Genomic DNA, 13,146 nt, shown 5'->3' on the forward strand with positions numbered 1-13,146 from the left:
GATTCACATAACCTTCAAACCATCGAGTGACCCACTAGTGGGCCCTGTTAATGGGGGCGTTGTTACCCTGGAAGAAACTACTCCCATAAGAAAAGAAAGGTGATCACTCAGAACAACTTTGTATTGATTTGAAGGGATTCTTCCCTCTATGGGGACAAGTGGACCCAAATGTGCCAGCAAACAACATAAAAAAGAGACTGGATTCCATCACTGCGGGGGTCAAGGGTTCAGTGTTTTTTTTTAAAATTTGTCATCTGTTAGCTTTTTTCTTCAATATGATGTTTTAAAACCACTGTAACATCACAGCGATATACATCTACATAAGCTTGAAACAGGCTTCGTGTCAAAAAATGAAGTTGTATTGTGACAAACTTTTGACAGCAGCCATTTATCACATTATGAACGACCTCCCTATACACATAAGCAAGACACAATCACATCTTATCTCTCAATTTTCTGCTCTTCCCTCCAGTTTCAGTGTCAGTCTCTGCTCTATAGACTCTTCAAAAGAAAATTTAGCAGGTTTTTAAAAACTTGTAGCACATTAATTCAGCCGAGGTTCCTTTTATCTGTCAAGTTCGGATATCTCCTCGGTAATTCATTACACCTTTAGCCTGTCAAGCAGGGTTAAGAATTGCCATTACTGGTGACATATTGTCATCCAGCTCGTGTGTGACTGCAGTAGATTTTACTCCGTCACTATCCACCGTTGAACGTCGTGAAATTACATATTCTCACAAGAAGCCTTGGTTAACTTGTAATGTATGAAGGGGTTTGGAGAAGGAGTTTGTTGTGATAGATGAGAAACACGACTCCTCCACAGTCAACTGGCCTTCAGCTCTATTCAGTTATGTATAACTCTAACCTGGAAAAATTCCTTGGCAAGAAAAAACATTTTAACTGCAGTTCAACATTGGATTTTTTTGTCTGAAAGTGTCAGTTATGTTGGCTTTTCTAGGTTGTAAAAGATTCTGAAAACCTTCGTCAGCTTCTTACTACAACACTTGGGGTCCTGCATGAATATTCCAGCATAGTTAAAATAGTTATTTCAAAGCATTTGTGTTTTCTGCCTGAAAGCTTCTCGCTGGTTTAAAGTGGGCAAGGTTCACTCAGACAAGGGTGAGGTCACGTTCAACAGAATATGAAAAACTGAATGACATCTTTTGGGTTTTTTCTTTCGTTGCTAGGCTACTGCTGATCAACACTGACAAAAACACACATGCACAGTCCTGATGAAGCAGATTAGATGCGTTTTTTTCCATACAGATGCTAAGAATGTTTTTCATTAATATGAAACCAGATTTAGATGATCCCAGGGGGCCTGCAGCTGGAGCCAATCCCAGCTGACTTTGGGTGAAGAGGTGCACTGGGAACACTTGACAGTCATTCACAGGACTTGGGTGTTTAAAAAAAAAAAAAAAAAGAAGAAATGCTTTAGGGTGCCAGAGCCTTTCAAGTCAAAATAGCAACTTGTTTCCAGCAAAAGTACAAACTAACAAATTCACTGCTCTGATGATTTGTTACATAATCACTGTTCTGGAGAATGATTAACCTGTTTTATGCGTTTACAGAGGAGATGTGTTCGGCAGATGCGAAATCCCATAAACTGATAATCTGGTTCACCTTGATATGACAAGGGAGTTGCTTTGTGTTGCCATGAATATAAAGTCTGTTTTGTTTTTGGACAAAGTAACCTTGTATTAATTGGAGTCAGACACCTGGGGATAGAACTCAAACAAACTAAACTATGTTATCTGAAAGGCTTTATGACAACATCACACTGAACTTAATGGTTTACCAGATTCGGTAACAGCTTTGTGTCCTTCTCTCTCTGTTGCTTTCATGTGTAGGGGGGTAAGGAGTACGTGATGAGGGCACATTTTGGGTTGCCCAGCGTGGAGAGTGATGAACTGGAGGCAAAGAGACCAATCACAGTTAATTTTGAGATACCCTATTTCACTGTGTCTGGGATTCAGGTAGGACACTTTATTAGCACCCATTACACAGTCTGTCTTAAGTCCTGCTGCCTTGTTTAACTGCAGTTTCAGCTACACTGCTTGACATTCACACATGGGTGCACTGCAATGAGAATGCAAATGGCCTTTGCTGATACTAGACTAAATAGATAACTTATTAAGTCGTCTTGCAGTGCTGGGAAGTTCCTTTTGTTTAAAATTCCCTCATACGCTTCGTCACAGCTCACTGTCAACTTGGTGGAATGCTTTCAACACAATGAAACTCTGCTGTAAGATCATGACAGCTAAACACATTTTACATACATGTGATTCGTAAGAAGTCTTCAACTGAATGTGATAGATTCAGTTTTCCTTTTTATGCCTCCGTGCTGGTGACAGCCCTGCCTGGATGCATCATATTTTTAGAGTTTACATCCATGTGTTTGTTCCAGTGAATGTACATTCTATACTTGGGAATGTATTCTCTTTTGAACACCTGCAGGAAATTTCTTTAAATTTGGCACAAATGTTCAGTTGGACTCGAGGTCAAAGATCAAGATTGCTATGACATTACAAAACATATTTTTTGTAATAAGTGAGAATTCAGAATTCATTCGTCCATCGTGACGCAGGGTTCATGCGGGTCCTTAAATCACTCTTAAAAGGCAATAACCTCATTGATCTAAAAAAAGGGTTCAATGTCATAAATCACTTTCTAAGTCATAAACATGCAAAGATGTTGGAAGTAGCATTTTATGTAATGTTTTTTTTTTCCCCTGACACTGCAGTCTAAAATCTTAAGAATTATTATTATTCTTTTAATAAGATCAGGAGAGAGGATTCGGCAACATTTGTTTTGTTTGCAGCCAGAATGCTCAGAGCCGACGCCCTGTCTGCTAACTAGTGACAACGTGGGAAAATGCAGATTCAAAAAAACACTTCTTTTCAACAAGATTTCACTGCATGGCTGATGTTTATACCAGAAATGTATACACGGCACAGTCTATTTTGTTCATAGATGTTTCAAACTTGGTATGATGGAATCAAATCAGTCAAATCTCTGGACAATATTCAGCTGGATGTCCCATCTACCCTGAAAGCAGTGACAACACACCTATCCTACAAGTTCCCTAGCTTTGAAATTGCCAACATGGTTGTCTGTGGTCAGACAAGACAGCCTGCATCAGCAAGTTCAGATTAACCTGGTACATTTAATAAGCTGTTTTTTCCCATCAATTTTAGTTATTAAAATTCATCTTAAATTGCATAAAACTGGCATTAAAAAAGTTAAAAATTCCATAAATGTGATGTAACCTTCCCAAAGCAGTAGGAACCCTGTGACAAAATTTCACACAAATGTCTAACAGGATAAAACAGTGAAGAGGTAATGTTTTCTATAAAGAACATTAAAGGTTATCTTAGCTGTGACATGATAATGTTCAACAAAAGAACCTTTCAGGTTAATATTCAAAACCGTATGTCAGAAACAGAAGAAAAGATCCTGGCCATATTTCACATTTCATATGAAATGATATATGATGCTGATATGGCGACACCAATCTTGAGTGCACATCTAATACAATCCTTCAGAGACTGAACTGCCGTGCATCTAAACCACAGTCATGCAAACACAAGGCTTTCATTCTAGTTACTTTGTCACTGTCCTGCGAAAAACAACATTATGTGAGTTTTTGCAAGAAAACATCTCTCCGCTGACATTTCCAGATCTAACGAGCCTTTAAATCCTTCAATTTATCTGAAAAATTCAAACTTACCAACTTCATAGATGCAAGATTTGATGTACGTGGGCTGCCAGGAAAACATTGCAGCAGACAGAATATGTACAATAAATGCTAATGTCTAAACAACTAAGTAAGGTAAAAGGTAAGTGGAATAACTACTTATTTTTAACATGTCTATGCTCCACAGGTGCGCTACCTAAAGATCATAGAGAAGAGTGGTTATCAGGCATTGCCGTGGGTGCGCTACATCACACAAAGTGGAGGTGAGAACATAATGCACTGAAATATTACATGACTTCTCACCCATAAAAACACTCACATGTTGCTGATTGCCCACTTAGGACTGGATTTAAATGGAAAGCTGTGACCCTGCTGATGCGATGGGGCAGCATGGTGTTATTGAACAGTGAGGGGATTTTACTAATAACTTTGAGAAATAAACTGTATGTAATGTGCATCTTTTACCTATAACAGATTGGTGGATGATTGCATCCCTGCTTTTAAAGCCTCTAAAAAACCTGACTTCAAAAAAGTAGTTCTCAAAAACTGTATACATTTATGACTAATGACATGTCAACTAAGGCTCAAATTCAGGAAAAAAAAAACAGGTTGAGTTATTCAAAAACTCAGCTTGTCTGCTTCATCTGTGTGAGTGTTTTGGTCAGATTTGACTGACAGTGACATCCCTGCCAGAGAAGGGAAATTTTATTTCAACTGCAAGGTTACATAATAAAAGATATGAATTAGACAAAACAATACGCTCAACATTGTGCCTAACTTAAATTTTTCATTTTTTAGCTTTTTAAATTTAAAATTTATGTTCCATAAAAGGCAGGGTGATCTCATGTCCAAAGAGAGATCAGTGTCAGAATCAGTCTTTCTGCATCAGTATTCAGTGTGTGCCCCTTGAATGAACCCAGCTGTATAAGATCCATCATATCTATTACCTGACTCTAGCACCATGAGCCACAGCAACAGGGGCTCAGGGTGACACAGTGCAGGTTGCCAAGGATGGAAACTTTACAAAACCTTCTGTCTTTGTTCAGGCTTGGGCAAAATGGTTCTCTGTCGTCCGGGTTTGAACAGAAGTGGCAGTAAATTTGTGCAGCAGAGGTAGCACCTGGGAGCTTTAGATTCAGTTGCTGCCCTGGGAATGAACCTGCATCTGTCAGACTCAAGGGTGACACCAAGGGCGACAAGGACCAATAAGTGCTTGTCAGCTTTGAACTTGTATCATGCGACTAACCTGAGATGTTACCTTTGAAACGCGTTGAAATCTAAAGCAACATCTTTCCCTTTAAACACATGCTTGATTCCTGAGCAGATCACACACCATCTCATATTGCCACATTAAAGCTACAGCATATTGATGAGTCTGCAGCACAATCGTCCTTACTAGCTCACTAGTTTCAGTGGGGAGGCAAATGGAAATGATGTGGAGATGGAAGCCCAATACCTCTGCTGGACCACTGCCAGAAATCCTTAAGTTTCATACCTGCCATCCGCCCCAGGAATGAACCGGACTCCCTTACATCAGTCATATACATTACCTGGCTGTGTCAGAGGTTGAATGATGCCACTGAGTGCCAGGAGGCTCCCAGGGTGGCACTCGGCAAATGCCAAGGTTACTATCGCCTTGCTTTAACGTCAGCAAAGGAGAGAGGGGGACAGAAAAGAGAAGGACAAAAGATGAGTACGAGTTGGAGAAAGATGAGTGCTGAAGCTGTGGAGAGAACGATATCGCCTTTCTCTTATTGTTGCCATCAGCAACACGGAGGGAGACAATCGTGATCGCATTTCACTCAACACTACAGGCAGACACACTCACACTGATTAAATAATACCCTGATGCTGTAGACTGAAGGTACTGACTTATTAATGATTGATGAACAGGTATTTAGTTGTACTGTACAGCAGTAAGTGATGACATCACTAACATCTGATCAGAATATGATCTGATAGAGATACACCAGCTGGATGTTTAAGGTGGAACATCACTGATACTGGTTGTTGTTTTAGCTCTTAGTAAGGATGCTGTTTTCTAATGTGTGATTTTGAGATAGCATTTTCACGGGGTAATATTGACCACATGGCTACAATTCTGTAACTGATGTTGTGCCACAAGGCCTGTGGTGAGTAGTTACTTTGACAGTTCCAGTTCACTGAAGAACAAAGGAACTCCTCTCACAGCTAGTTCCAAAACAGGGATGAGCAAATCCAAAAGTTTCAAACAGACTCCTGGATCCTTTCTAACTTGCAAAAATCCAGTTATTCATAACATTTTGTGCTGGAACTGGTGCTTCGGTGCTCGGTCAGTAGTTTGTCACAAAGAGAGGCCATCTTAAATATGAGTGATCCCTATGTGCTATAGGAAGGTGTGGATCATGTTGTTTTTATTAAAAATGATGTTATTTGTTTATTGATGTTTTTCACAGTGTAAATGTATTGCTACAGGGTGAACTATACATGGCTCCATTTAATGTAAACTGTTATCAGTTTTATTACTGCATTTTCACATAAGCTTTAGACCTTATGTCTAAGGATTATTCAAGATGACTTCTATTTGTATCCAAACATTTGCCTGAAACGTCATGAATAAATGTATTTTTGCCAGTTAGACTGTGCGCAAGGGTCTGAAATGGTTCTGATTCATCCCAGAGGTGCTGCATGGGGTTACACTCAGGCGTCTCTACAAACCAGTCCAATTCTTCCAAACCATACTGGTGTTTCTAGAGCTACATCACGATAGCACATGAAGGCATACCAACCACACTACGTACTCCAAATACTGTTCTTCTGCTGGTATTGTGCACATCTGAGCGCGCCATGACTCCACGAGTCCCGCATAGATGTCTGTTTTATTGAGATAGTTATGTTAAATTCATGATGGTCTACGGCTTTTGTGAAATAGGTTTCAGGTCAAAGGAACTCTTTGCTGATTCATGTCATGAGACACGGATTAGCACATCAGAAGATTTTAGACTCCCAAAATATGCCGTTCCAGCGCTGGATCCTCATCATGCGGAGTTTTGCCTGGTGAAGGTCGAGTACGGAAATATTGGGAATAAATGTATTTTTGAAAAAACAGTTGTGCTGAACTGTCATAATGCATGTGTGTGTTTAAGCGTACGCACAAAAAAGGCAAACTTTGCCTAATGAGGTCTAGTATCAAAGTGTCATGAATGTATTAGACAGTGTGCAGTAATTAGTTTGAACTGTTTTGAAACAGGTTTTTTGTACCTCAGTACAAACTGTTGAGGGAAATGTTCCAAGGCAGAATTTACTTCTTGAATTGAACCTGAAAGGGATTAGTTAACATGTGGCTGTCTAAAATATTGCTGTATGCTGTAGCCATAATATTTTCCTTAAATTCTATTTTCCTGAACTAACTAAAGGTCTCTAGTTCATAGGTGTCAACAAAGATACAGCAGTTTATGTGGGTGGGTTGCCCACGTAATTCTGCCTATATATTATTACTGTATATTTTTCCTGAACTTTCACACACACATATTGTGATGAATCTGATTTTGCAAAAAACAAAAAATGTCACTAAGTTAACCTTTCATGTAAATACGTATATATTAATATGATTATTCAGAATGCCACCACATCTAGGTTTGGTTCAGATCTTGTTTGGGGATTTAATAATGCACATAATGGCTGTGATGTGATGTGATGTGATGTCCGCGGGTGATGAGGGGAAGAAAGCTGTGCATTAATGCTCTGCTGTTACATTTCTTGGCAGATTACCAGCTCCGGACAAACTAAAGGGCACAGATGCTGCTAGACAAATGGATATTTTCTCTCTCTGTCTGTCTTCGTCTCTCTTCTCTCCATTTCTCCGGCTCCCTGTCTGCATCGGACAGCAAAGGACAAGTGCAGGAGGACATAAGAAATTTTTTTCTCACTCTGAAAGGAAACAGGACATCATCCCTTCCTCTGAAACTAATGTAGACAGGAAAGGGTATTGCATCATCTATGACCTGTATACTTTTTTTTTTTTTTTAAAGAATTCCTCAGGACTCCAAACATTTGAATATGTGAATAATGAACTGATAACTCTGTGACACTGTCTGCTTCTGGCAAGATCTAATTTCCTCACTTTTAATGTGATTTCCCTCCAGGTTCATTTGGGGCACAGTTTATGGAACCAAACATTTTTTTAATCTAGCTTTCTTTAGAAAGGGAAAACTTTAAAATATTGTGGTGAAATCTATCTTGGGTACCTGACTTGTCCACTGAGATCTGTAGGTTTCTACTGTCTAACATGTAATCCAGCTAATTGCATAGTGCCGACATACAGGTACTGTGATGGGTTATTGTCAGTTCTTATTTCTCAGAGGGCCATAATATTGCAGATTGGCTGATTTTTTAAATTGAAAGTGTGCCATGTATGCTAATAGAACATTTTACACTGTTTCACAAAATTGGTCAGCATTTTTAGCGATAAGGGTTTTTATTCCTCCTAAGATTTGTCCTTAATATCAACTTTAATAACCAAACAAATTCCATTAGCTCAGTTGTCATTTATCATCTGTCTCAAAGGTATATTTTTTGCTTGAACCACTCTATCATGCATTCATTGCCTTAAAAAACTGCCTATGTATCATCACCATTAGCACTGTGAGCATAATCTCCAGTGCACTGAAACTAACACCAGCGACCGGATCAATGATTAATAAGGCACAATATTGTCAGAGGCATTGGCAGTGTAACATAATACCGTAGACATACTCCCATGGGGCCTGTAACCTTGTCCTTGTGCTTGAAATCAGCTTGCAGCTTTGAGGCAGAGACTGAAGGAATGAGCACAGTGCAGATATTTTTTTTTAATATTTTTATCTGTTGTTTATACTGTACTAGATAGTCCCTTGTGGACAAAAGCTTTGAAGGACAACAAAAGGGGATAAGGTAGGGGGTAGGACAAAGGTAAAATAACCTGAAGAGATTTCTCGGCAGAATCTGAGAAAATTGACAATATGCTGAAGTAACTGTTTTTCCGTAAGTCTTTTTTTTTTTGTATGTGTCCCCTGCAGGCCTCTGTACGTCTTCAGAGCAATTTGTGGTGTAATTCTCTCCCTCTATTGTGCATGCATTGCACCACTTCAGTTCAACTACACTGCTAACAGCACAGTCCTAAGTCTGTCTGTTACCACATGTCAAAACCCTCTATTACAATCATACCCTTATCTACTGTGGGGACCGATCTCAGACAGCAGTGAGGATTTTTAATAAGTGTGTGCCATCATGTGTTTTCATTAATTTATCCACTACTGTTTGTCCAGAGGAAACAAAGGGATATATTTGGAAATAAACTTTTTTTTGTATCTTGTTTCAGAATATTATTCTTTGGTTTGTAAGAGGAAGTTTCAAATGTAGTTCTTAACTAGAGCGTACCATCAAATTATAATACATAAATAGCGTGATGAACGGCAGCTCTAAAATGCAGAACATCAACAATTTGGCACATAAGTAGACAGATCTGCTTTGAGGTCTATAAATATTCAAAAGGTAAAGGTGTGAAGGTGTTGGATGCATCGGAGTGCACTGCTTTTAGAGGATTTGTTTGACATTTTGGGAAATAATGCTCATTTACATTCTTGCTGAAAGTTCGATGAGAAGATTGATACCATTACCATGCTGTATGCTAGATATGAAGCTGAATCCATAAGGCGCCATAAAGAAAAACAGGAAAACAAGCCAGCCTGGCTTACTAAAAAGTGCTAAAATCTGCCCATCAACATCTCTAAATCTTACTAATGAACCCCAGACAGTGATAGAATGATGTAATCTTTTAAATCATGCTCTCTGACTCTCAGTCTTGATATTAGATGCACCTTCAATGTAATGAAATTTGCCTACCAGTTTGAACAGTATTCATTTGTTCACAATCCTGGTGAATGCATGATTGGGAACTAAACTTCAATTAAATCATACTACACATACAGTATTAGGAGAATAAATTTTACACACATTAAACACCCTTCAAATATTAAAAATGTACTTAAAATTGGGAATAAATATGTTTCTCATTTAAATGCAGTCACAGTATTTTAAGAGAGTTTGCAGGCCCCTTTATTTTTTGCACTTTATTGTGTTGTAGATTCCACTTGAAATTGATAAAATTGCCATTTGTATCCTCCATTAACCCACACTCAGTGCCATAGTGAGAACACGATTCCTTGAATTGTTTGCAAATTTATTAAAAGTCTTAATGCTCAAACCAAGTTTAGTATAGTTCAGTGTTCAGATCTGTCATTACCTGTCCAGCAGCAATTGTAACTTCACTCTTCTTGGGTAAATCTCTACCAGCTTTGTGCACCTGGATTTGGCAGTTAATTCTATTCTTCCTTGCAGATCCTCTCAAACCCATCAGACTGAATGGAAAGCACTCGTGAGCTGCCATCTTCAGAGCTCTTCATTGAGGTTCTATAGGCTGTAAAGTCTGCACTTTGTTTAGGCAAATAAAGCTAGATGCCTCTTCAAGGACCCCTCTGCATTCATCCTTCCCTCAGTTCTGACCAGACTCCCTGTTCCTGCTGTTAAGAACCTCCTTAGGATGATGCTGCCACCACCATGCTTCACCTTAGGGGCGGTATTAGATGATGTTGAGTGTCTGGTGTTCAACAGACATAGTGGGCTAGTGTATTCAGAGTCCTTTACATGTAGTTTTGCAAACTTCCAAGTGGGCTGGCATGTTTTACTGAAGAATAGCTTTTCTCTAGCTGCCCTGTCATAAAGACCTGACTGATAAAGTGCTGCTTAAATGGTCAGGAGGATTCCCTAATCTCTGCAGACAACTTCTGCAACTCTGTTGAATGATCACTAGTTTCTTGGTCACCGATCTAATGAAGGCCCTTCTTGCTCAGTTACTCAATTTTAAAACTGAGAGTCTAGGTGGTTCCAAATTTCTTTCATAGGCCACTGTGCTCCAGGGAACACTCAAGGCTTTTTATCCTTGCCATGATTTATGTCTGGCCACAATTTTATCATGGTGGTCTACAGAGACTTCCCTGGGCCTCATGGCTTTTTTTGTCCTGACATCAATCCATCAGACATTATTGGTATAGGACTTGTATATAAATTGCAGAACAAAAGGAAACATAACTCTCACCCTATTCCTATAACCATTATAAGTGAAGGACTCACTAAAAATAGGGACTGAGGAACCGGAATGCACTTTGGATTGGGGGATTATAATAGAAACAGGTGTCTTCCTTTCTGAACTCGGTTTAAACAATGAACTTACCTCAGGGGGCCTCCAGTCAGACTCATCTCAGTTTAAGCAAACATGATGCACCTGACCACAACTTGGAGTATGACAGGAAAGCATCTGAGTACCTTTGATTTAGATTTTTAATAAATTTGCAAACATTTCTAACAACACGTTTTCTCTGTGTGTAGAAAAGTAGACATCACTGGATAAAAATGGTGTTTTTTCCATCTATTCATCTATTCCTCTGCTTATATACAGGATTAGCAGGACCTTCCAGATGTTTCTCTGCCCTGCAATGTTTTTAATTCCTGAGGGATCCCAATGCAGTCCCTGGTCAGGTGAGATATGTGATCTCCAGAAAGTTTTGGGTTTTGTAAACAGAGTTATGTTTAGAGTGCAATCAAGAGGCACTTCTGGTATGATTTTAGAAAAAGCCCACCTTTGATGAAAATCTAGTAATTTTTTTAACCTTGTTAGCATGTACAAATGGCATTTTTTACATGCTAGGTAGCATATCATGAAAAAATAAGCAGTCAGCACCATGGCTGAGCATTTTTGCCTTGAAGCTGCAGTGTACCAGTGAAAGTATACCGGGATTTAAACAGCTAAGATTTCATATGTTACAAATCTAAATCGGCCAACTTGCACCATTGGGCCGTCTATATCATTTATCTAATTAATAAAATGATTCGTTGAATTACTCAGATACAAGTACAATTACCTCAAAACTGTACTTGAAGTAGTTGAGTAAATGTATTTCTAGTAGTGTTGCATTTTGATAGTTGAGCTGTTGTGTTGCCCGCTCCACATTTGCATAGAGTTAAGGTCTCTGCATGAATTGTAAACTGAGTAGTGTGCTGATACGTTGTGGTGCAAACGGCAATTTTATTCATATATCATCAAAAGATGCAATGAAGAGTGCAGACAGTCAAGGTCTCTAAATGCATTGTGAACCCACTGTATAACAGAATACATTTTCTCTTATTTCTATTCTTTGTTTTCAACTGTTTTCTCTCTTGGGCCTCACAGAAAAGCTCTGATTCCTCTCCTCCCACACAGTGTTCTCTCTACAGTATCAGCCCTCCCTCCCTGTTTGCTCTGCTCACCTCTTCTGGCTGTCATGCATGGACAGCCTGCCATTGCTACTGTGCAGTGTAGGTCAAAAGACAGATTTATGTAAGTTGGAATAACAGGATTTCTGCATGTGTTTTAGAAATGCAGCATGAGCAATGCTCTTTTCTGGGTGTGCTGAGAGAAAGACAGTGGTGCTAGCCTATACCAGCCCCTACAGATCGCTTCCTTGTGCATTGTGCCTTCAGTTTGCTGTCTGTCATCACACCAACAATGCTTAACTGTGTGACCCCTTTTGTCTCAAGGCAATGGTCCATGCGTGTGTGCAGACAGATAAGAGGCACGACTGACTTACACACACACACAAATGTAACACAATGCATGGCTTTTTCTGAGGTGCTTAAAGGCGATGTGAGAAATGAGTTTCAAAGGCTTCGGTAACATTTCCCGAACATGAATGAACTTCATTTGCCACCGTAGTTTTTTCATTTGCACCTTCATAGTGTCAGATCCGATTTTTCCAACAGAATGGAGTTTTTGCTTTTGCTTTTGAAAGGAATGTTCAAACACTTCTGGAAACAAATGAGATGTCACAATAACAATGCAGCAGTATCAGCAGCATACCGGGAATTCACCTAATTCAGTGAAAAATGATTAAGCCTATTGACAACCCACTTGAAACTTTTGCAAGTGCATTGAAATTCTATGACTGTCCATGTTGATGTAATGGATTGGATGTCACAGATTATTCTACCTCTGCTTTGTGAGGAGTGATTATGACTTAGTATCTGAACCAGAAATACATCTGAGAAATGAAATGTGCTGAGACTACAAACTGTGCCACATGGTTAAAGGTGCAATATACACGATTTTGAACATAAGCATGGTATTGATAAAGCAGGGGGGAAAAAATTATAAAAAGACAGTGGAGTACTGGTGTCCTTCTCACCTTCTGTGTGCATTGTAAATCAAGACTTGGTTCTAAGTTTTGGCAGCCAGTTCAGCCGTATGTGTATTAGTGGGTATGAGTCCCTCCCTTTGAAACTGTTGGCCCTCCCTGTGCTTATAGACAGACTGCAAATAAGCTCCTACACTGAATTGAAAAAGCAGAAGTGTAGTCCAGATCCTTCAGCTGCTGTCCCAAAAAACAAGAATTTACCAT

General features: G+C 39.3%; 1 protein-coding gene across 1 annotated transcript in view; it reads left to right on the forward strand.

The window, feature by feature from the left end:
• ap1m3 (adaptor related protein complex 1 subunit mu 3) overlaps nt 1-9,029 on the forward strand; it is a 35,424-nt gene extending 26,395 nt beyond the window's left edge. The window contains exons 10-12 of the mRNA XM_023286027.3: nt 1,851-1,976; nt 3,885-3,960; nt 7,443-9,029. Coding sequence (XP_023141795.2) covers nt 1,851-1,976; nt 3,885-3,960; nt 7,443-7,465 — 225 coding nt within the window. The 3' untranslated portion in view covers nt 7,466-9,029. The remainder of the gene's footprint in view (nt 1-1,850; nt 1,977-3,884; nt 3,961-7,442) is intronic.
• Nucleotides 9,030-13,146: the final 4,117 nt, after the last annotated feature.

Source organism: Amphiprion ocellaris, chromosome 2 (genome assembly GCF_022539595.1).
Source record: "Amphiprion ocellaris isolate individual 3 ecotype Okinawa chromosome 2, ASM2253959v1, whole genome shotgun sequence".
Lineage (NCBI taxonomy): Eukaryota > Metazoa > Chordata > Actinopteri > Pomacentridae > Amphiprion > Amphiprion ocellaris.